General features: G+C 35.7%; 1 protein-coding gene across 5 annotated transcripts in view; it reads left to right on the plus strand.

Moving 5' to 3' along the window:
* Positions 1–25,577, plus strand: part of REV3L (REV3 like, DNA directed polymerase zeta catalytic subunit) — a 171,305-nt gene that overhangs the window by 57,595 nt on the left and 88,133 nt on the right. For all 5 annotated transcript variants that reach the window (XR_002078270.2, XM_019443109.2, XM_053904570.1 and 2 more), the window contains exons 3-9: positions 5,412–5,486; positions 10,205–10,365; positions 14,267–14,363; positions 19,128–19,222; positions 19,996–20,100; positions 21,070–21,154; positions 21,242–21,390. Coding sequence is in view for 4 of the 5 variants with exons in the window: in XM_019443109.2 (XP_019298654.2) it covers positions 5,412–5,486; positions 10,205–10,365; positions 14,267–14,363; positions 19,128–19,222; positions 19,996–20,100; positions 21,070–21,154; positions 21,242–21,390 (767 nt within the window). In the remaining variant the exon portion in view is untranslated. The remainder of the gene's footprint in view (positions 1–5,411; positions 5,487–10,204; positions 10,366–14,266; positions 14,364–19,127; positions 19,223–19,995; positions 20,101–21,069; positions 21,155–21,241; positions 21,391–25,577) is intronic.

The raw sequence follows: 25,577 nt of genomic DNA on the forward strand, positions 1-25,577 counted from the left end.
TTTTTCCACCTTAATCTAGGCTTTCCTCTGGACCACCACAGTATCCTTTTAATTTAATTTCCTTCTATTTTTGTCTTGTTCCAGAGCTGCAAAAGTATTCTTCTTCTTATATAAATTGGATCCTTTTAAAATCATTTAAAATCCTTGAGTGGCTTCATATTGTTCACAGAGTAAATTGAAGCTTCTAACCACAGCCTGTGTGATCTGACCCCTGTTCACTACATTCCATCTAGAAACATGGGTCTTCTTCTTTCAGTTCCTCTGATGTGTTGAGCTCTTTCCCACCTTTGTGCATGCAGTTTGCTTTCCTTGAGTTCTCTACCCTTCTCCAATCTTTCATATCCTTCACTTCTCCAGAGAAGTTTTTTCTGACTTTCCTACGTAAAATAGGTTGGGGCACCTCGGTGGCTCATTCATTTGAGTGTCCAACTTTGGCTCAGGTCCTGATCTCACAGTTCATGGGTTTGAGCCCCGCATCAGGCTCACTGCTGTCAGTGCAAAGCCCGCTTCCCCTGTCCCCCCTCTGTCCCCCTTTCTCACTGCCCCTACCCTGCTTGCACTGTCTCTCAAAAACAAATCTAAAAAACATTAAAAAAAATAAGTTGTCATTATAATTACTCTGTATTTCTGTCTATTCTTGTTTCCTTTAGCACAATATAGTTGGCAGTTATTTTAATTTTTTGATTACTTAATTTTTATGTATTTCTCCCACCAGCATGTAAGCGCCATGAGAAAAAGGACCATGTTTGTCTTGTCCATCATTATATCCTTAGCACTTTGTTGTTGTTTTTTTTTTTTTTTTTAATTTTTTTTAAGTCTATTTATTTTTGACAGAGACAGAGTGCGAGCATGAGCTGGGGAGGTGCAGAGAGAGAGGGGGAGACACAGAATCCGAAGCAGGCCCCAGGCCCCAAGCCGTCAGCACAGAGCCCGATGCGGGGCTCGAACTCATGAACTGTGAGATCATGACCTGGGCCGAAGTCGGACACTCAACTGACTGAGCCACCCAGGCACCCCTATCCTTAGCACTTTGTATGGTGTTGGGCACTTAGTAGATATGGCTCAGTAGCTTTTTGGTTGACTAAATGAGATGGAAGTTCACACCTGTCCTATGATAGTAACAATTAGGTTAAAGACAATTATCAGTTTTATATTCCAACTTTTTTTTATGTTTAATAGTTTCTAAGAACTTTCCTATACATACTCTCATTTCAAAGTTGAATCTCTAGGGGCATCTGGGTGGCTCAGTTGGTTAAGCTTCTGACTTCAAATCAGGTCATGAGCTCATGGTTTGTAAGTTCAGGCTGCCTGTCGGGCTTTGTGCTAACAGCTTGGAGCCTGGAGCCTGCTTCAGATTCTGTGTCTCCTTCTGTCTCTGCCCTTCCCCTGCTTACACTTTGTCTCTCTCTCTCTCTCAAAAAACAATAAATAAACATTAAAAAAAAATTTCAAAGCTGAATCTTCAAACTGCCTAGTGAATTGAATAATCACCAGTCTTTTTTTTTTTTTTTTTTTTTAATTAAGCAAGCTCTGTGCCCAATATGAGGCTTGTACTCATGACCCTAAGATCAAGAGTCACATACTCTACCAACTTGAACCATCCAGGCACTCCAGCCACCAATCTTTCTGTTGTCATATTTTTAAGAGTCTGAGTACCTGGGGTGCCTGGATGGCTCAGTAGGTTAAGCGTCTGACTTCAGCTCAGGTCATGAACTTGCGGTTTGTGAGTTCAAGCCCTACGTAGGGCTCTGTGCTGATAGCTCAGAGCCTGGATCCCACTTCAGATTCTGTCTCCCTCTCTCTCTGTTCCTCCCCCACTCGCACTCTCTCTCTCTCTCTCAAAAATAAATAAAGAATAAAAAATTAAAAAGTCTGAATACCTGAGGCAAAAGATGAGCTGTTCTTTGGCTGCCATTCTTTCCTCTTACTCTAATTTTTTTCTTAACCTAATTCCCCTTTTCCTTACCATACATTCTAGTTTTGTGATTATTTTAGTCTTTTAGTTTTCCCTACTTTTTTAAGGTAGACAAGGTTGCATCTAGCTACCAAATTAAAATCTGTACAGGTTTGATTCCAGTCTTTTTAGATAATGCATTGTTCTGAGGCCAGGTCAAGAGATAGGATTATGACCTTAGGCTAATTTCTGGAATTCCTTGCCACTTAGCTACCATGATTCTAGAAAATATCCTATAAAGAGATTCTTAATCCATTTGAGTTAATTGAGTTTTTTGCTATCCATTTTCATTTTCCTTCTCACTGCCATATGAAAAAACTAACTCTTAATTATCAGTTATAATTTTTTTAAGCCTAAAATATCTATTCTCAAACTCTGTTCCATTCTACTTTTTCCCTCTAAAGAGTTTCCCTGTTGAGGAATTCTTGTGGCAGAATTAACTGAAGCCAACAGCAAGAAGTAAGGGTTGCAGGTTAAATTACACAGAAGCAGAAAACTGAATTTGTAGAATTTCCAGGCTATGTTTTGGGTCAGCAGATGTGAAAACAGAATCCTAGATGTACAAAGAATTTTAGAGGTTTGATAGTCTTACCATATTCAGTTTTTGAAATTTATGAGATTCTAATTGTAAAACCCTAAAAGATTCTTGCAAAATCAAAACAAGCAAAGATAACATGGACCACACTGCAGATTTAATTCCCCCCTCCTCCCCCATTTATTTGGCTTAAAATAACTCCTGTCTTCAGATAAATAGCTATATTTACCTACATGAAAAATACCATAGTAGGAGGAATAAATAGTTGAATTTTGCCAGTGAGACAGAATGAGATCATTCATGTAACGTGTCTTTGTTTCACCCCTTCCTTCGTGGGAACAAAAATGGAGTAAATAGCAAATTAGACAGGAAGTGGTTAAGTGTTACTAAGGGAAAAAAAATCAAAGAATAACGAAGGGTAAGGGATAGGGAGTGATGGTTAGAGAAGACTTTCTGAGGAAGTGAGTCTAAGTAGAGATGTGATTGAAGATTGAAAGCAAACCATGCCAGGGTTCAGGGCAGGCTTTCGAGGCAGAGAGTGGCAAGTTACTTGAGTGTAGATCAAGTTAGAGGGGCTAAAATGTTTAGAATGGCTAGAGGAAAACGTGATTGGAGTGAGTAGCAAGGACAAGATAACCTTGTAGGGGCGCCTGGGTGGCTCAGTTGCTTAAGCGTCCAACTTCGGCTCAGGTCATGATCTCACCATTCATGAATTCCAGCTCCACATCGGGCCCTGTGCTGATAGCTCAGAGTCTGGAGCCTACTTCAGATTCTGTGTCTCTGTCTCTCTGTGCCCCTCCCCTCCTTGAATGCTGTCTCTCAAAAATAAACATGAAAAAAAAAAAAAAGAACCTTTTAGACCTTGGTAAATAGTTGGATTTTTTTTCTCCAATGTTTGTTTATTTTCAAGAGAGAGTGCAAGTAGGTGAGGGGCAGAGAGACAGGGAGACAGATTCCCAAGCAGGCTCTGCTCGGTCAGTGCAGAACCCAATGCAAGGCTCAAAGCCACAAACCATGAGATCATGACCTGAGCCGAAGTCAGACACTTAACTGACTGAGCCACTCAGGCTCCCCTAGTTGGATTTTTTGAAAAATAGAAATTGCTTTACAACAATCATATAGAAGGCTCTGACTTAAAAGCTTGAAAATAGCTAGGGGGAAAAAAGTTCATACCGCAAATAATGACTGCTACCAGATTACTCCTGTATTTGATGTCAGCTACACTGTCAGACGTGACAGAAATGGGGTCCTAATGAGGGTAAGTTCTACTTAGTGCCCATTGGATAGGGACAGTATTTTTTATTTTTATTGATTTATATTTTTTAAAAGCTTATTTATTTATTTTGAGAGAGATAGAGACAGTGTGAGTCAGGGGCAGAGAGAGAGGGAGACCAAGAATCCCAAGCAGGCTCTGTGCTGCCAGCGAGATCATGACCTGAGCAGAAACCAAGAGTTGGATGCTTATTAACCAGCTAAGCCACCCAGACACCATGGGAGAGTTTTTTGTAAATGAAAAGTGAATAGGTTTATCTACCTAAAGATTTCACCAACCACTTATTTACAACTAAACTCTAGGGAGATACAAAACTTTTTTTGCATGCAAATTCATACCTGTTTATATATTATTTCTCACTACATCATCTTTGAAAGTGACAGTCTGGGAGTACCTGGCTGGCTCAGTTGGTAGAACATGTGACTCAATATCAGGGTCATGAGTTCAAACTCCCATGTTGGGCATAGAGCTTACTTTATGTTTTTTGTTTTGTTTTGTTTTGTTTTGTTTTTAAGTTTGTTTATTTATTTATTTTGAGAGAGAGGCAGAGAGAAAATCCCAAGCAGGCTTGGTGCTGTCAGCTCAAAGCCCAACATAGTAGGGCTCAATCCCATGAACCATGATCATCACCTGAGCCAAGAGTCAGATGCTTAACCAACTGAGCCACCTAGGTGCCCCAGAGCTTACTTTAATACATAAATAAATAGGGGTACCTAGCTGGCTCAGTCCGTAGAACATGCGACTCTTGATCTCAGGGTTGTTAGTTGAAGCCCCATGATGGGCATGGAGCCTACTTAAAAAAAAAAAAAATGAAAATGGTAGTCTGTATATCAGAGGTACTGGTGTAGTTTCAAATCCTCCTAAAATGATGTTACATGATATTCCAGCTTATTTTGTCTTGCTCTGAACACTTGTTTCTCTGCCGTGTAGATTTTTGCTTCTTCCTTTCCCCATTCTAGCTGATGCCCTAGAGAAAAAGCCAGCCTCAACATAATTAGGGTCCTTAAGTAAGGTCATGGTCTTCTTAATCTCTTACGTTCCTGTCTACACAGTTTTCATGGGCTTCATTTGACTTGCATGAGTGTTTTATACAAACACAAACACACACACACACATGTACATATATATATAATAGGCAAATTGTCTCTGCTTAGTGAATTTGTAAAAATAATAAGCGGACAAGCAAAGTGACATGAGTGCTGTTAATTAAAGGACTTTGTTAATGAAGAGCTTTAACATTTGACAGAAAATCAGAAATGGGTGAAGGTGCTTGAAAGGTCTCGGGTTTTCTCATACATGTTCAGAGTATAGAGAAAAAAAGTCATTTTTTAACAGTCATTATGATTGAAATTAAGGTGTAAACAGTTTTGCACTCCTTTTTGTCCCTAGTTTTTTGAAAGTGGTATTTTTTTTTTTGAAAGTGGTATTTTTAAAAGAAGTAACCAGATTGCAATATTTTATATGTTAATCTGTGGTAAGTTTAATTGAAAGGTTTTGGAGCAGTTTTTGTTTGTTTTTTGAGGTTTTGGGTAATATTAAATATAAATAAGGCTGAATTAGGCTAGCTGAGTCTAATTAGAGCAATAAGTTGCATTACTTCATCTCTGAATGATAAAAATAATTTGAAATATCTTTTTCTTTTATTTCAGGCCTTTTTATGGTTATCATGAGAAGGAAAGACACTTTATGAAGATCTATCTTTACAATCCAGCAATGGTGAAAAGGTACAAAGATAAAATATGAATAGCTATCACTTAAGTATTTTAATAATAAAAAATAAAAATCTGGAAGAAAGGACTGTGTCATATGTGGCATTATTAAAGAAAGGGACCATAATATGTGTATTTATGTGCAAAGAGAGATCCATGGCTTGGCCTCTGGGAAGGATGTTTTAAGAGTGAAGGAACCTTGCTTTTTATAGTCCCTAACTGCTGCTTTTCTGTTTTAGATTTAGAGAGCTTGTAGAAGTAGATAAGGAGAGATGATGGCTGCCTTGTAGGATCTTAGTGCTCTACTAGCCAGACCAATGTTCAGTACCAGGAGAAATCTACTCTTCAATTTCAAAGCAAAAAGAAATGTATGAGAGGCCAGAGTGTAAGGGCTTCTGAGATCTCAGAATCCTGTTGACTCTTTATTAATGCTGGTGAAATTTTATATCCCAGATTTTTTGTTTGTTTTGTCTCTGGTTGCTTTTTGTTTTTGTGTTTTTGTTTTTGTTTTTCTTCTCTCAGTAAGTCTGTCTGTCTGTATCTTATTCTGTCAGTCATCCTGGAGTCTAAGTTCCTGATGGCAAGAAGGGCACATACAGAGAAGACTTCATTCGTTCTCTAGGGCTCAAAACAAGGGTTTTCAGTCTGTGTGGTGACAAGCTAGGGTAGAATTCCCAGAGTGAATTTGGGCAAGAAGAGGAGCAACTATCCAGGATATGAGGTTTACCCTGAGTTAGGCCAACTGAGTGCTTCACTGAATCACTGCCCTAATTAATCCCTATGGTTATTCCCTTCTCCAAGTAACCAGTGAAAACTAGTTTTCTCTGTAATGTGCCCCTACCCTTATCCCAAACAGCTTCTGTTAGGTAGGGTACCAAAACCATTTTCCAGGATAGGCACTTAGAGACAATGATGTTTCTTGTACCACTTCCCTTTGGTCACACTTTCTCATATCCATGGAGTCCAGAAGAGTCCCTGTGAATTCTTAACCCTCTTTCTCATACACAGTGGTAGGAGAGTACACCTTAGTCATCCCAAGTCCATGCTAGAGAGGGAACCTTGAATAAAATTTGCATACATCTTTTATAAATAGCCTACAAACTGTTTTTGAGAGAAAATATGTAAATATAATCCGTTTTTCTTCCTTGTGACTATAGCAATCAAATATTTATTAAATTATTTGCAGTAAGTTTGCTTTAAATTACATAGTTTATCTCAGTCCTTATCTGAAATTCCCTGATTTATTGAGAGATACATTCATTTATTTATTCATTTCGAAATAAATATTTGTAAAATACCTACATTATTTAACGCACTATGGAATTTGCTGTAAACGGTGATAAAGTTTGCTTGGTTCCTGCCCTCAGGGATCTTCTAGCATATCAGAACATACAGACAGTAAACCTGTAACCCAAATATATAACAAAAAATTGTAATATATACTATTAAGAAAAAGGATTCTATGAAATAAAATACCTTCTCCCTTTTTATTTTTTTTATAATACCTTTATACATGAATCATTTGCATTATAGTATTAAACTAATACATAATGTAATAGTTAAGATTGTAGATTCTGAAACCAGATTGCCTGTATTCAAAATCTGGCTCTGCCATAACCAGCTGGGAGACTTTAAGCAAGTTATCTAATCTCTCTGTGACTTACCTTCCTCATCTGTAAATAGGATTGATGTTAGTGCATACTGTTTTCTTGAGTGAAAGTGCTAATATCTATAAATCACTCAGAGCAGTGCCAGGCACATTATAAGTGCTGTGTAAATGTTGGCTGTAGTATGTATGTAAAACGTTAAACTACAACGTACTCTTACCCTCATTCATAACCCTTTTCCCTAGAGGCAATAATTTTTAAGAGTTTGGTGTAAGTCCTTATATTTTTCGTAAATATATATGTACATATATACACATATCCTCTTTTTAAATTTTCCATATAAAATTGGTATCATGCTAGAATGTAAGTCCACATTTTTTTTCTGCTCTGTTTGCTGCTTAGTCCTCAGTGTTTAGAATAGTATCTGGCACATAATGGTCAATAACTGTTTGTGGAATGAATGAATGAATACTATAACGTATCATTTGGAGACTGGCCTCTTGATTTCTCTACTTGGCCATCTCCTATGAGCTTTACTTCCATTCTTCTTGAACTACCTACTCTCACCACACTCTAGAACTTGTCCTACCTCTGAGATTTTAAATGCAAACGTCTTGGCTTCTGACTGTAATCTTTTTTTTTTTTAATAAATTTTTGAGATATAATTTATCTACCACAAAATTCACACATTTTAAGTATACACAATTCAGTGATTTTTAGTAAATTTACAGAGTTGTTTACTTACGCACTATGATTCAGTTTTAAAACCTTTTCATGGCTCCAATAAGATCCTCTGTCTTTTTTTTTTTTTTTTAATCTTTTCAACTTTGTCCCTGAGTTACTCCTACTCTACCTGTTTTTAGGTTTTAAATTCTCTAGCTTCAGTACTACTGTCCCATTTTGTAGCCTTCTGCTGCAATTAATTTTTTTCCTTTCCATCTTAGATTCTATATCTTCCCAGCTCCTTTCTGCCAGGTGAAACCATCAATTCTGGGTTAATCCATTTATTTACTCTCTTTGTCTGCTAAACTGGCTTCTGAGTACTGTAGGATACAAAACAAAACAAAAACAAAAAAATCACAACAGAATGGTGCCACTGTGAATTCAAGGTCTTCAATTTCACCTGTGCCCTTCCCTGCCCTGCCTTTTTTCTGCTTTTCTCTAATTATCTTATCATTCTCTACCCTCTTTACTCAAATGTTAACCAAGCATGTCCCAAGGCTTTGCCTCCTACTTCATAGAGAAAATAGAACTCATCAGTCTAGCAAAGTGGTTGTCAAAGTGTGCACTGAGGAGTCCTGAGACCCTTTCAGAGGATGTGCATGGTCAAAATCATTGACCTCCATGTTGTTAAACTTAGTTAACACCTTTTTGTCCTTACCTTTTGAACTTGTGTCATTGTTTATAGTGCCTTAAAATAAGCCCAAGTGTTAAGTTTCTTTGATATAAACTTCCTCTGATTTTCCTCATACCATCTGATCATTCGTATTTATGTCATTTTGTTCCTCTTTGAACATCTGCAGCTGTTCTTGGGGTTGTGTCTTAGGCTTTCATCTTTTCTCTCTGTACTTCCTCCTCACTGTACAGTCTTATCTACTCTCTTGGTTTGTTTTGCCTTTTTTCTTTGTTGATCTTCATGCATTTGACTTCCAGGTATATATCAATAGCCTAAATTTTCTCCAGAGCTCTGGATTAATGGTATCATAGGTTTGTAGTGAGGATTACTTGAGAGTAAGCATTTAAAACACCTAACACAGGGGTGCCTGGGTGGCTCAGTCGGTTAAGCGTCCGACTTCAACTCAGGTCACGATCTTGCGGTCCGTGAGTTCAAGCCCCACGTCAGGCTCTGGGCTGATGGCTCAGAGCCTGGAGCCTGCTTCTGATTCTGTGTCTCTCTCTCTCTCTCTGCCCCTCCCCCGTTCATGCTCTGTCTCTCTCTGTCTCAAAAATAAATAAACGTTAAAAAAAATTTTTTTAAATAAATAAATAAAACACCTAACACTGTGTCCAGTACATAATGCTTAAATAAATATATAATGCTATGTATGTAAATAAAATTATTCTTATCTTCATCTTCATTGTCATTTGTCATTATTTTCATGGAAATATACCTTAATACCTTACTATACCTAAACCCCAGTATGTCTAAAACTGAGTTTATCCTTATTCCTCCTCCAAAAAATTCTGCAAAGAAACATGTTTCCTTCCAGTCCTTTCTCTTCCAATAAATGTGGCACCACCAAGAAATCAAGGCATCATCTTCATCTCCTCTATTCTGCCACACCCTCCACATCTAGTCAGTCATCAAGGCTTGACCATTTTATTCTTTGTATGTATCCTGAATCAACACATTGCCCTAATCTTTGTTAAAGCCACCATCATTTTAGTTTTCCACAGTAGCCTTCTCACTTGTATCTTTAGTACTGTGCGTTCTCTAGGTAACTTGGTCATTTCTCTTTTTCACTCTTCGGAAGCAAATTCTGCTATTTCTTGAGATGTCTTAGTAGTCTGTGCATGATTTGACTTTTCATTACCTCTCTAGCCCATCCCCTCCATAGACACACTCACCACAGCTTCTGTCACTAAGCCACACTCAGTGGTTTCAGTTCTCAAATAAGCCACATTTTCTTATGACCCTTTACATGTGTAATTTAATTTGTGTGAAATACTCTTCCCTTTCTTCACAGAAGTATCTTTAATTCATTAGTCTCTTGCTCAGAGACTTCAGGAAGCCTTTTCAGAAATAACCTCTATACCTTTATCTTATTAATATCCCTTCTGAATGTTTCATGTACTTCAATTCTTTTCTCAGTTTTTAAAAGGAAAAGCTCATATTTTAAAAACTTCTGACATTTTTGTTTTTTAATATAGTTAGTATTAAGTTGGTTTTAGGAGTCAAAATATTCTTCATCCAAGATTTTTGTCATGTTCTTTCAGAGTGTGCAGCTGACTTTAAAACTTGACTTAAACTTGTAATTTCTAACAAAATATAAATTTCCAGTAAAATTTAAATAAAAAATTTGTGTGCTAATGTGTTTCATTCTCTATAGTAGTGTAATTATTGTTGCACTTAACATTTTAGGAACCATAATTTTAGAATACAACTTTTTTTTTTTTCTAACTTAGGATATGTGAACTTTTGCAAAGTGGAGCCATAATGAATAAATTTTACCAGCCTCATGAAGCGCATATTCCCTACCTCCTACAGCTGTTCATTGACTACAATCTCTATGGAATGAATTTAATAAATCTGGCTGCTGTCAAGTTCCGAAAAGCAAGAAGGAAAAGTAAGGTTAATTTCTCAAGTTCAAATTAAAGTTTGAGACAAGTGTTAATGTAATTAATGATTTATAAAATAACATATACTTAGAAAATAACTACTGGGTGGATAAAGAATAAAAAAGAAATATGCAGAATGGTATTAGGTTTTATCAGGAAAAGGAATCTCAAAAGAAAATTTTTTGGTAATTGATTGAAGTAGAATTCACATACCATACATCTCACTCATTGAAAATGGACAATTCATTGGCTTAGTATGTTCGCACAGTTGTACAACCATCACCACAATCAAATTTAGAACATTTCCAGCACCTCTAAAAGAAAGCCTGTAGTCTTTACTACTATGTTTTACTGGGAAAAAACATTTTTAGATTACATATCTGATAAATTACATGTATCTAGAACATACAAAGAACTCTTTCTTAATAGTAAGAAAGCAAAAACCCAATTAAAAATGGCCAAGGGGCGCTTGGGTGGCTCAGTCAGTTGAGCATCCAACTCTTGATTTCAGCTCAGGTCATGATCCCAGTGTCGTGGAATTGAGCTCCATGTCAGGCTCCATGTTCAACTTGGAGCCTGCTTAAGATAGTCTCTCTCTTGTGCTCTGTCTCATTCCCCCCCCCCCCCCCCGTCCCTCCCCAACTGCCCCCTCTCCTTCTCTCTCTAAAATTAATTTAATTTAATTTAATTTAAAAATGGCCGAAAGACCTGGACAGATACTTTAGCAAAAAAAGATGTAAGGATGGCAAACACATGAAAAGATGATTGTTAACATTATGTATCATTAGGGAAATGCAAATTGACACCACAAAGAGCTTCCACTACATACCTATTAGAATGGCTAAAATCTAAAAACTAGCAATACATGCTGGTAAGGATGTGGAAGGAGAGCAACTCTCCTTTGCTGGTGGGAATGCAAAATAGTGCAACCACTTTGGAATACAGTTCGGCAGTTTCTTATAGTGTTAAACATAGACTTATTAAACATAACATTATAAACATAAACATTCCTTCTCATTTATCCAAGTGATTTAAAAGTTGTATCTGCCCAAGAACCTCTATGCAAATGTTTATAGCAGCTTTATTCATAATTGCTAAAGGTCTAAAGTAACCAAGATGTCCACTTTGTTGTGGACAATGGATAAACTGTGGGCAGTGGATAAACTGTGATGTAACCATACGGTGGAATACTATTTATCAATAAAAAGCATCAAGCTATTGATTCACACAACATTGGTGAGTCTTTAATGCATTTTACTAAGTGAAGGAAGCCTGACACAAAGGGCTACTAATTGTATGATTCCATTCATACAACATTCTGGAAAAGACAAAATGATAGAAATGGAAAGCATATTAATGGTTTCCAAGGATTGGAGGAGAAGGGAGTATTAACTACAGAGCAAATGTACAGAGGAACTTTTAGGGTGAAGGAAGGAATATAGACTGGCATGGGTCTATATATTTATCAAACGCATAGAACTATACCTTCCTTAACCAAATGTTGAAGGTTAACATCCCCAGTGGTGTCCTATATATTGTGTACCCCTCAGATGATGTGATGAGGATACTTCATCTCTGTGATATTCTTTCAAAAACCCATGACCATAGTCTAATGATGAGAAAAACATCAGACAAACTCAGATGGGAGTGAGGAGACGTTCTACAGGTTACCTCTCAAGGCCATGAAAAACAAGGAAAGACTGAGAAATAGACCAGAGGAGACCTAGGGAGACATGATAACTAAATGCAATGTGGTATCCTAGATTGGATCCTGAAACAAAGCAGACAACAGTGGAAAAACTGGTGAAAGTCAAATATAATGTCTAGTCTAGTTAAATATTAATGTACCGGTGTCAGTTTCTTTATTTTGATATAGGTACTGTGGTAATGTAAAATGCTAACAGTAGGAGAGACCTGGTAAACAATGTATGGAAACTCATACTATCCTTGCAATTTTTCTGTAAATGTAAAATTATTCCAAAATAAAAAGGTTAATGGGAGAAAAAAAGAATATAACAGGTTGGTTATCAGTATCAAATATAGATGAGAGTTCAAGTAGGATTGAGGATTGGAAAAGATTATAGACCGTGAACAGTAGGCGTTTATAGGAAAAGGAAGTAATTTTCATGAAAGTTTGTTTCCAGTAGGTAAAAAGTGTGAGAAAAATTTGAATTCTCAAATATATGTAAGACATTTATTTCAGTTACTGAAGTTAGATGAGTATTAGAATGTTAATTGGAAGGAATTTTTTTCAAAATATGGAAAATTTTTACAACGCAGAAATACATGAAATTTAGTTGGGGGAAATTAAAAGGAAAATTGCTGTGAGTATGATGAAATAAAATTTATATCTTAATTCATTATGCTAAATAGCCCTCAGGTTTTTGTTTGCTTTATTTTGCTTGTTTTGTATAAAAGATTATAGTGAAATCACGGGAAGAATAAGTGAATCACTTTTTGTATTTCATGTTTCTCAGACACCATTAAACTGACAGTAAACTTCTTATTAAAACTTAATTCCTACATATTACATGTATATATGCATAATTCAACATTTTTATCTTATAAGACAAGTTATCCTAGTACATAATGTAGTCTTACTTTTGAAAATGGAGTAAATTCAAAAGTGAAAAAGATGTAGAAATTTTAATAGTATATATGCATATACAATTTTTCTCTCAGTACTTCAGTTATATGATCATGTGTCAGATGAACTGGAAATGGTGCTAATTACTACAGTTGTTAAGGTGAAGTATGTAAAGTAAATAGAGTATTTTGAGCACATAGAGGCATTTTATATTTTTTACCATCCATAGTTGAAAAATTATAATAATATATATATTTAAATTAGGGAGTTTCCCTGTTCTTTAGGGAAATATGCTAAAACAACGCATAAGAAGTGTAGGTAAGATATGAATTTTTTATGATGTTATCAGTAACTCTGAATCAGTAAACTTGTATAGACTCTTTATTCACATAAATTTATTAGAAAATAATATTTATGGTAATGTACAACTCTACAAAGTAATTTCATATTAATGCCCTAGCCACCTAATAGCAAAGCCTTTAAAAACTTCTGAAGATATGTAGAATCAGTTTCATGTTTTGGCATATGTTTTGCTGAAATAGCAAAGATGGTGATACCTAATCTCAGTCTTAATTACACCATTTTGTGATCAAGCTAAACAAATAAGAAAAAGTATTAAATTTAGGTGGATTAGAAAATTGCAAATTTAGTGTCTTTCTCAATGGTAGGATTCTTTCTATGCTACTCATTTATGCTTTCTCTTAGAATTTAAATTCCCACAAGAGATCGCAAAACAGTTGCTAAAATTTAGAGAATACTTTCAAAGCATGACCCCAGGACTCAGTTCCTGAAACTTAGACAACTAAGCAAACGTACATTGTCCCCTTCTACTGGTGGTCAAATTGTATTTGCATTTCCACTCACTGTTAACTGCCATCACTTCTGGAATGCGTTGCATATTTTCTCTTTGTTCAAGGATTAGTATTAAAGTATGTTTTGAATTTTATCTGGAATTTGAATTCCATTAGAATTTTAGTTTAGACTCATACAGAATACCCTAGGAATTTAAAGTCTATAAACAATCTTAACTCTTCATGATTTTCAAAATGAGATTTTAATCCTACCACAATAGCACATTTAAATATATCATACTAGTATGTAAGCATTGTAGCTGTTTCTCTTTCATAAAGATATTAGAAATACTTTCTTCCCCTTTTACTTTAGAGCCACTATTCTCAACTGTGCATATGTGTTCCTGTGTGTGTATGAATTTTAAGGACACAATTGTAGGAACTAGTCATGTTTATATATTATTTTACTTAAAGGGTATTTATATGCAAGTTAAAAGTAGAACTTACCTTCTTTTACCTTTCTGTTCCTAGGTGATTCGATGCGTACAACTGGATCTTGCAAGGATCAGCTACCAGGAAATTCTCTTACTGGTACTTTATTTCGGTGGGAAGAAGATGAAATACCAAGGTTAGTTAATGTTGTAAAGGGAAAAAAACCTATTTGTGTATATCCTACTGTATTCAAAACTCAGTGGTTATTATAATTTAATTTTAATCTTTTTTTTAATCGATAAGCTTGTCAGAGAAGCACATCTCAACATTAGTGTATTACATGGAATCACAGATCACAGATTTTATTTTTATTTTATGTTTTTTTTCTTTTTATTATTTTCTTTTTTATTTTTTTAAACTTACATCCAAATTGTTAGCATATAGTAAAACAGTGGTTTCAGTAGATTTCTTAGTGCCCCTTACCCATTTAGCCCATCTCCCCCTCCCACAACCCTTCCTATAACCCTCAGTTTGTTCTCCATATTTATGAGTCTCTTTTGTTTTGCCCCCCTCCTTGTTTTTATATTATTTTTGTTTCCCTTCCCTCTTATGTTCATCTGTTTTGTTTCAAAGTCCTCATATGAGTGAAGTTGTATGATTTTTGTCTTTCTCTGACTAATTTCACTTAGCATAATACCTTTCAGTTCCATCCATGTAGTTGTGAATGGCAAGATGTCGTTCTTTTTGATTGCCGAGTAATACTCCATTTTGTGTGTGTGTGTGTGTGTGTGTGTGTGTGTGTGTGTGTGTGTGTGTGTGTATACCACATCTTTATCCATTCATCCATCGATGGACATTTGGGTTCTTTGCACACTTTGGCTATTGTTGATAGTGCTGCTATAAACATGGGGGTGCATGTGTCCCTTTGAAACAGCACACCTGTATCCCGTGGCTAAATGCCTAGAGGTGCAATTGCTGGGTCATAGGGTAGTTCTATTTTTAGTTTTTTGAGGAACCTCCATTCTGTTTTCCGGAGTGGCTGCACCAGCTTGCATTCCCATACTTTTATTTTTTTTATATTAAGTATAATTTATTGTCAAATTGGTTTCCATACAACACCCAGTGCTCATCCCAACAGGTGCCCTCCTCAATGCCCATCACCAGCTTTCCCCTCTCCCCCACCCCCCATCAACCCTCAGTTCGTCCCTCAGTATTTAAGAGACTCTTATCGTTTGCCTCCCTCCCTCTCTATAACTTTTTTTTTCCCCTTTCCTTTCCCCCATGGTCTTCTGTTAAATTTCTCAGTGGAATCAGATTTTAAACACTGACCTTGAAAATAGGATGAAAATGGGCCTAGTTATTACCTAATTAATAAAAGTAATTGGGTATAAATTTTTATACTTCTTTCCAACATATGTCTTCATTATGCATTCTGAATTGATATGCTATGACTTGTCAAATAAAAATCACATGATAAAATAACAATTTAAAATCTAAGAAGCAAATATTTTTGAAAAAATAACCCCCAAATTTCTAAATGTTTTTATGGAAAAAAGTGGGTTGACATACTGTATATGAATAAGTAATTTGCCATTTTTTTTAATGTTTATTCATTTATTTTGAGAGAGAGTCTACACGGGGAGTGGCAGAGAGAGAATCCCATGCAGGTTCCATGCTGTTAGCCTGATGCGGGGCACTGTGCTGTCAGCGCAGAGTCTGATACGGAAGTTAAGAAAGAATCTCATCAAGGGCACCCGAATGGCTCAGTTGGTTAAAACGTCCAACTTCAGCTTAGATCGTGATCTTGTGGCTCCTTAGTTCAAGCCCCACATTGGGCTCTGTGCTGACAGCCTTAGAGCCTGGAGCCTGCTTCGGATTCTGTGTCTCCCTCTCTCTCTGCGCCTCCCCTGCGCGTGCGTGCGCTCTCTCTCTGTCTCAAAAATAAACATTAAAAAAACAGAAGATGTCTAAGAAAGAATCTCATTAAATAATGATAGAAACACATTGTTTAGTGACAGAAATATTGTGCCAGAATAAAACTTCAAGGACTTCAAAGTGAAATGACACCCTACCTCTTGATTGACCTTGACAAGTATCAGGACTTTTTGACAAACATGCACACACACTTACACATATGCATACATGTGTACTTCTTGGTTCCTTCTCAGATACGGCAGAAGTATTTTTTAATCAGATTGAAATGGCATAATTTCTTTTCACATCAAATTCAAGTTCTAATCAGTCCAGACCAAATTGATCAACAAGCAACTTGCTTTCTTCATTTTTTTATGCCTGTGATACAGTTTCTCTATCTCTCTGAAATTGGAATACATCAACTTGACTCAAAATTTTACCTATTCACTAGAGCCCTTGATTTTCAGAGTTCTATATTTTTAATAACTTGTTTTTGCATGATCAAATAAGACCAGAGTTTATTAGCATTTGAAATCTTTTTGTAAGCAAACTATCTTTCTAGCTAGGTCATAGTAAAGCTTTATTGGTTAGAAGTAAGTTTGGGGAGACCCTACATATTATAATGAAAAGTTTACATTTTAAAATGTTTTTAAAAGAAACCTATTTTATTACTCTTAACGAATGACAACTTATTAGCAAAGATATGTGTAGGCAAACTAGTGAAATTAGACAAGGTATTCAGAATTAGAATCTGTAATAAATACAGTATAGCTATATATTTTTGTCTCAGATTATCCCATATTTTTGTATTTTGGAGATGCTTACATTGTAATAAACATGAAAATCCATTATTTCATCAAGTACAAGTAACATAATGTCAAAAAATTTTACTATAAATCAGTACTCTTTAGATTTTTATCAGTCTCATTTCTATCCCCAGTGCTGCTAGCACCATCTTGCTGGGTGCCTTTTTTTTTTTTTTTTTTAACAAATATTTTATATTCCTTCACAAACATTATTACAAGGACTATGACAAATAGCAGCAAACTCATAAGAGATGGGAGTGCTGAGTTAGCAGTTCTACTAAGCCTACTTGTTAACTCATTATAAATTACCACATATCATGGACCTTCAGAGTCATTTGCCAGAGTGTTGAATCTACACATGTCAAGTATGCTGAAGTAATCTCAACCCTGACTGCCCATCAGTTGATCAAAAGAGACGTTTTAAATTGTAGATGTCTGAGCTCCACCCTAAGTGATTCTAATTAGTAGGTCTGTTGTGTTAAGCTAGGAACAGAAATATTCAGAGAGGCACAATTGTCTAGTTACTGTCATATTACTTATCTATTTTTCATGACTATAATGAATTGTTTATATGTATTTGCTGACTCAAATTTTTACTTGTGGTGTTTTATCTACTGGAGACATTTTTAATTGTGCAAACTATTTCCTTTCCCTAGGAACACTTCCTATTCTGAATGTCTAAAGTAGTTTTGTAATAAGGGCAAGAAATGGTTATAAATTTCTACTATGAGATTGCATTTTGTGATGTTATTGTTACCCTCCTTTATCACAGATGTGCTACTCCTGGAAAATTCACTCTTGAAATTTACAATATAATTCTTCCAAAAATTGTGAAACTTTTTGATATAAGGAAAAAACTGTTGACTAAAAACTATTTTATCTACTACTTTAATTCATGGCAAAACTTATGTCATTAAATTATATGAATAAAAAAGACAAGCTACATTGAGAATTATTTTTTCTAAAAGTAAAAAGGGATATATTGTGATAGGTTGGCTAATATGTCCCTTCTGTATCAATGGTAAAAAGATATGTGTGTGTGTTTTATCTACATGTATATATGTATATACATACAGATTTATTTGAACTATAACAATTCTGTGGTTAAACAAATTTCTAAAGTTTCGTCAGATTTCTTGAGGGATAGACAACGGAAAATGAGGTTTTGCTAATATGTTTCTCTTAAAACATAAAAAAAAAATCTTTCAAATAAAAATGTTAATCAAATCTGCTTTCTAGTAAAAGTTCTCCTTTTCATTTGGGGTCTGTATTAGTAGAAGATCTAAATTTTGGAATGAGTAAACTGGTATCCACATTAGATGTATATTCATTCCTTCAAGCAGGGACATATATATGGTGTCTTCCTGATTTTATTTATTTTTTTTGTTTGTGGCTCTGAAAAACAAAATGCTTTTGAGTCACACAGCATTAATGGGGAATAATCCTCTGCATTATTACAATTATTACAGCTATACAATTATTACAATTATTGTTACAATTATTATTACAATTATGACAATTTTGTCGTAAAAATTAATGACCTCATGGTATCACCACTTCTCTTAGCCATGATCCCATTGTTGAACTCCTGTGATTTCTCAGTTTGCAGTTATAGAGACTTTTAAAGCATTCCTCAGCTCAGCAGTAGTTGAGGGCAGGGAGAACAGTATCATCTGCTCACTTTTCAGTATGTCACTTCCCCTGATCTCTTGTAGCATACTCTGTCCTCATTTTTAACAACTGTCTGTGATTGCTAAGAAAGATGTCTCTGGGCAAGTGATTTTGCATATGTATATGGTTTTTGATGTATCCCTCTGTTGTCCCTCTGTTATCTAATCCCATTCTACCCTGAATATGACTCACATGCTAAAACATTGTACATTCTTTATATATAAAATATAATGAACCAAAATATGTAAAATATACTGCAAAAGTATCTCAACAGAGCAGGTTTTGTATTTTTCTCTTCCTGTTTTTTATTTATATGTACACACAGAGTATCAGTTGGGTCATGAATAATTGTGACTAAACATGAAAGTTCTATAAGCAAAGTCTTCAGAAAATTTGCTCTTATGTGGTTATTATATATGTATATTTATTTAATCTGTTATTTTATTATTTTTTTTTAAATAATCTTGTGCCCAACTTGGGGCTCCAAGATCAAGAGTTGCATGCTCCACCAATTGAGCTGGCCAGGCACCCCTAATTATTATATTTTTTTAATAATCTTTTTAATACAGCTCTTTAATACTGGAAGGTGTTGAACCACGGAGTACATGTGAATTAGAAGTGGATGCTGTCGCTGCTGATATCTTAAATCGGCTAGACATTGAAGGTATGTGCACAATTAATGTGTTTGTATTTTTTTTTTAAGTTTATGTATATATTTGGGGGTCGGGAGGAGGGAAGAAGGGCGGAGAGAGAATCCCAAGCAGGCTGTGCACTGTGCAGAGTGCAGAGCCCAACATGAAGCTCGAACTCAACAAACCATGAGATCATGACCTGAGCCAAAATCAAGAGACGCTTAACCAACTGAGCAACCCAGGCGCCCCTATATGTTTTTATTTTTAAAATTTAATGACTAAAGTACAGTGGGAAAAGTAGGGAAGAAAACATTAGTAGAGAAGTAACATGTTATAGAAGGAGGATGCAAAATGTTATGAAGATTTCTTAACCTCTGATGAGATGGTCATTATTTTTTCATTAATATTTTCATTCATGTGAGTATGTTTGCATAGACATAAGCCTAAAGTAAGTGTGACACTAAATACATTAGCCATCATTAAAGAATTTAATATACTCTGTCTTTTAAACTTACAATTTTCAGTTTATATAAAAGGGAGGGGACTCTTAGGTATATTGGCTGTCATCAGATATTTTGGTCTTATTCACCACTTGCTGGGTTTTGGGGAGCCAGTAGGAGGAAAACAAAAAGGAGTAATAAATGTAGGTTGGGTAGTTTGGTCATTATGTTACACAAAACAGGTAAATGGTTGTTTTTGTTTTTTTTAAAGTCAGTACTTATTTTTTTAAAGTTTGAATTTCTTTTTTGGAGCAAGTATTTTTTACTTTGACCCTTGTCGTATTGAAGTATTGTTGTAATTATAGCTCAAATTGGTGGAAACCCTGGTCTCCAGGCCATATGGGAAGATGAAAAGCAACGGCGAAGAAACAGAAATGAAACTTCTCAAATTAGCCAACCCGAATCACAAGGTATAAACCTAATAGTATTCTGGTGACATTTTTTTTTTTACACCAGATATTCTAATGGAAAAGTTTAAGCCATTGAGTTTTTACCTTAACATTAAATTTTACTTTTCAAATTACCTTTCTGTTCTGTATATTTTTTCCTATTGTCATTGCTCTGAACTGTAATTCTTTATCTCCCAGGTGTCATTCATTGTTCTCTCCTTCTGTCCGCCCCTGCCCGCCCAAGAATTGGCATCCTCATTGTCCTTGGTTTTCACCTTACCTCTTGCCCCACCTCTTTGCTCCTTTTTTATTTTCTAGTATATTCTAGCCTTTTGTATTTCCAAATGAGCCAGAATACTCACAGAAGATTATGGGTCCCAACTTAGAGACACCACACTATTTTGTTCATATAAACTCCCACTTTAATCATCTTATACAGCTTTGAAGAAAATACTCATTTTATATATTCTACAAAAAGAATTTGAGGGCTTACATAAATGCCGTGTACACAACAAAAATTTTTAAATAAAAGTAAAAGAATAAAAGACCTAATTCAGAAGGTAAATATATTTGTAATATAGCAGTAAGCATACATTGAAGTCCAATTAAAATTTTTATTATGTCTTGGGCACTAAAAATGCTGTGGTAAATTTTGAATGCCTTCTAAAATAGAACTATTATATTTTACAGGGTAGAAGTTTCTAGGTTCAGAGTGTGCAATACATTTATAGGTACAGAACAGTGTTTTTGTTTTAGATTTAAGTTATAATTATAGAACTTAATCTTGAACTGACTTTAAGTGCTTAATTTTATAGCTTCATTAACAACCATTTCTCTTTTGTTTGCTGTTATGGTAGAACTACTTTTAGGTGGTATTATGTGTGTCAAGAGAAAGATAAGAAATTGTTACCATTTTAAAAGCTACTCTAAGAAAAAGGAAAATATGTCATTCATTATCTACATTTTTTAATGCACTTTTGAAATTCAAAGATCGCAGGTTTGTGCCAGCAACAGAAAGTGAAAAAATTTTTCAGAAGAGACTTCAGGAAATCCTCAAACAGAATGATTTCTCTGTGTAAGTCGTTATTTATTATAGATCTCAAAACTAATTTTATTGCTTTGTTATCTAGTTTGTTATAAAGGATATGTTTTAATTAACCAGAACATTATCAGGATCTGTGGACTACAGCGATGGATCTCAGGAGTTCTCTGCTGAGTTAACATTGCACTCTGAAGTTCTGTCTCCTGATATTCTTCAGTGTACGCCAGCTAATCTGGTAGAAGTCCACAAAGATACAGAGTTGAGCAAAGGTGAGGTTTTCAAGTATGCAGAAAATACTATAATAGACATCTGTATATCTGGCACGGTTAATATTACTACTTGGTTGAATTAGCTAAGTTTCTCCCATTCCTTTACCTTTTCTTGATCTCTAGATGTAAGCACTATTCTAAGTTGGTGTAAACTGTTCCCATATATGATTTTATATTTTCTTATATATGTATGTCCATGATATATACTGTTATTTTATATTTAAAATCTTACATAAAATAGGGTCCTACTTGGCATAAAGTAAGCAACTTGCTTTTTTCATTCGACATAGTTTTTTATTAATTGAGGTATAATTTGTATAATATAATATGCACTCATTCAAGGTGTACAATTGATTGATTTATCGGAAGTTTATAGAGCTGTGCAGGCATCCCCATAATTCCATTTTAGAACACCTGCTTCACCTCAGAGGATTCCTTGTGTCCATTTGCAGTCATATCCGTTCTCATCTCCAACCCCAAGTAACCTCTAATCCACTTTCTTGTCTCAAGATCTGCCTTTTCTGGGTGTATCATATAAATGAAATCCTACAATATGTGATCTTTTGTGTCTTCTTTCATTTAGCTTAATGTTTCAGGTTCATCTATATTGTAGTATCTATCAATATTTCTTTCCTTTTTATTGCCGGATAGTATTTCATTGTATGGATATACCATATTTTGTTAATTCAGTCATCAGTTGATTGATATTTGAGTTATTTTCACTTTTTGGCTCTTAATGCTGACGTGAACACTTGTATGTAGGTGTTTGTGTGGATGTAGTGTTTTCATTTCTCTCGAGAGACACCAAGTAGTGGAATTGCTGGCTCATTTGGTGAACTTGTATTTAACTTTTGCATAAACTACAAAACTGTTTTCCACAGTGATTACACTGGTTTACATTTCCTCCATCAGTATGTGAAGGTTCCAATGATCCTGCATCCTCACTAACACTTGTTATTTGTCTTTTTTTGTATAGCCATCCTAGTGTGTGAAATGGCATCTCATTATGGCTTTAATTATCATTTCCCTCATCACTAATGATGTTGAGTATCTTTTATGTCAACATATTACAACTTTGATCTATCTTTGTTCATACATGTTTCTAGTTCACTCACTTCAGCTGCTGATTAGTGTTCCTTTGTATGACCAAACAAGTTTATTAGCCCTCTACAACTATTAGATGATTTTCACTTTTGCACTGTTATTAATAGTGTTATTTCTGTCATTTTGTGGCTGTATGCAAGAGTGTCTCTATAGAAGACATATAGAAGTGTAATTTGCCAGGTCTTAGGGTATATGTACTCTACCTAGATAGCATATGTTCTAATAGAGTTTCTGTAAAAATGTAGTTAGCTTATACACAGTTGGTAAATAAAAGAATAATCAAAGTTTTATTCCATAGTCACATTGTTTCGTATGCAGTTTTTCTAAGCAAGGGAGCCAGAGTAGCAGGAGTAAAATTACAGCTTTAAGCAGTAATAGAAAAGCCTCTTTTATACTGCCTCATTAGCAGCAGAGGCTCTTTTGACCATATATATTTTTAAAGACTTTATTTTATTTATTTCTTGAGAGGAGGAGAGGGATAGGGAGAGAGCGCAGAGTCCAACATGGAGCTCAATCTCATGACCCTGAGATCATGACCTTAGGCAAAATCAAGAGCCAGACACCTAACCGACTGAGCCATCCAGGCACCCCTCTTGACCATATTAAACTACAATTCAAAATGAGCATCTACACTCAGGGCTTCCCCCTCCCTAAGAGATGCATCCCAGCATTGTGCAATCTCTGACTCATGGCAAGTTACACCTGAGATCTCTTGAGCTCCCCTTAATGGCAGCCTACTGGCTCAGAGTTCTGCTTGCATTTGCTTTTCTTAGCGTCTGCCAGCCGCACTCTAATAAAAAATGTACCCAGCATTTCCATACTGTTATTTTCAGAGCATTTTAATATCCACTATGACAGCTTCTAGCCACACTGGGCTGATCAGAGTTATCTCCTTGGGTGCCAGTTATTGGAATTTGTTAGTGCTGTGGTTACAAAGTTGCATTGGTTTTGCCTTAACCTTTCCACCCATAAGCTCTGTTATTTTTAGAGCTCCATTTTTCAGATTTCAAAGTATGTTAACAATAAAAACATCATTATAGTAGTAATGCCATATTACAAAAATTAGTCTGTAAAATGATTATATCTAAGTTTACATTCCCACAATGTATTAGAGCTTATATTTAAATTCTTTTATTTATTTTGAGAGAGAGAGAGAGGAGAGAGAGAGAATCCCAAGCGGGCCCCATGCCATCAGCACAGACCCACCTGATACAGGGCTCAAACTCACAGACCATGAGAGCATGACCTGAGCCAAGATCAAGAGTCAGACACTTAACTGACTAAGCCACCCAGGCACCCCTAGAGCTTATATTTAAAATTTTTTGGGGCGCCTGGGTGGCTCAGTCGTTTGAGCGTCTGACTTCAGCTCAGGTCATGATCTCGCGGTCCGTGAGTTCGAGCCCCGCGTCGGGCTCTGTGCTGACCGCTCAGAGCCTGGAGCCTGTTTCGGATTCTGTGTCTCCCTCTCTCTCTGACCCTCCCCCATTCATGCTCTGTCTCTCTCTGTCTCAAAAAAAATGTTAAAAAATGTTTTCTTTTTGCCATTCTGATTCTTTGAAATGGAATCTTCTTAGTTTAATTTGCATGTCTGATTGCTAATAACTTTGAGCATTTGTGTTTTTTATCTGAGAATTGCTTATTCATATTTGTGGCTCATTTTAAGTGTTTGCACATCTTCAATTTCGTTTTTTTGTTTTTGTTTTTTGACTGTAGTCACCATGTGTGCATTATGTTCTCATGACATTTTTTTGCTATTTATTTTTTTAATAATTTTTTAATGTAATTTATTGTCAACTTGGCTAACATACAGTGTATATACAGTGTGCTCTTGGTTTTGGGGGTAGATTCCTGTGATTCATCGCTTGTCTACAGTACCTAGTGCTCATCCCAACATGTGCTGTCCTCAATGCCCATCACCCATTTTCCCCTCTCCCCCAACCCCATCAACCTGTATTTAAGAGTCAGTTTGTTCTCTGTAATCATCAAGATTTGTTCTCTGTATTTAAGAGTCTCATCGTTTGCCTCCCTCCCTCTCTGTTTGTAACTATTTTTTTTTCCCCTTCTCTTCCCCTATGGTCTTCTGTTAAGTTTCTCAAGTTCCACATATGAGTGAAAACATATGATATCTGTCTTTCTCTGATTTATTTCACTTAGCATAATATCCTCCAGTTCCATCCACGTTGCTGCAACTGGCAGCATTTCATTCTTTCTCATTGCCAAGTAGTATTCCATTGTATATATAAGCCACATCTTCTTTATCCATTCATCAGCTGATGGACATTTAGGCTCTTTCCATAATTTGGCTCTTGTTGAAAGCACTGCTGAAAACATTGGGGGTACCTGTGCCCCTATGAATCAGCATTCCTGCGTCCTTTGGATAAATTCCTAGTAGTGCTATTGCTGGGTTGTAGGGTAGTTCTATTTTTAATTTTTTGAGGAACCTCCACACTGTTTTCCAGAGTGGCTGCACCAGTTTGCATTCCAACCAACAGTGCAAGAGGAGGGTACCCATTTCTCCACATTCTTGCCAGCATCTGTTGTTTCCTGACTTGTTCATTTTAGACACTCTGACTGGTGTGAGGTGGTATCTCAGTGTGGTTTTGATTTGTATTTCCCTGATGGTGAGTGATGTTGAGCATCTTTTCATGTGTCTGTTAGCCATCTGGATGTCTTCTTTGGAAAAGTGTCTATTCATGTGTTCTGCCCATTACTTCACTGGATTATTTGTTTTTCAGGTGTTGAGTCTAGTAAATTCTTTATAGATTTTGGATACTAACACTTTATCCGATATGTCATTTGCAAATATCTTTTCCCATTCCGTTGGTTGCCTTTTAGTTTTGCTGATTGTTTCCTTTGCCATGCAGAAACTTTTTATCTTGATGAAGTCCCAATAGTTCATTTTTGCTTTTGTTTCCCTTTCCTGCGGAGATGTGTTAAGTTGCTGCAGCTGAGGTCGAAGAGGTTTTTGCGTGCTTTCTCCTCTAGGATTGTGGTGGTTTCCTGTCTCACATTTAGGTCTTTCATCCATTTTGAGTTTATTTTTGTGTATGGTGAAAAAGTGGTCTAGTTTCATTTGCTAAAGA

This window comes from Panthera pardus, unplaced genomic scaffold (assembly GCF_024362965.1).
Source record: "Panthera pardus isolate Hobbes unplaced genomic scaffold, ASM2436296v1 HiC_scaffold_17, whole genome shotgun sequence".
Taxonomy (NCBI): Eukaryota; Metazoa; Chordata; class Mammalia; order Carnivora; family Felidae; genus Panthera; species Panthera pardus.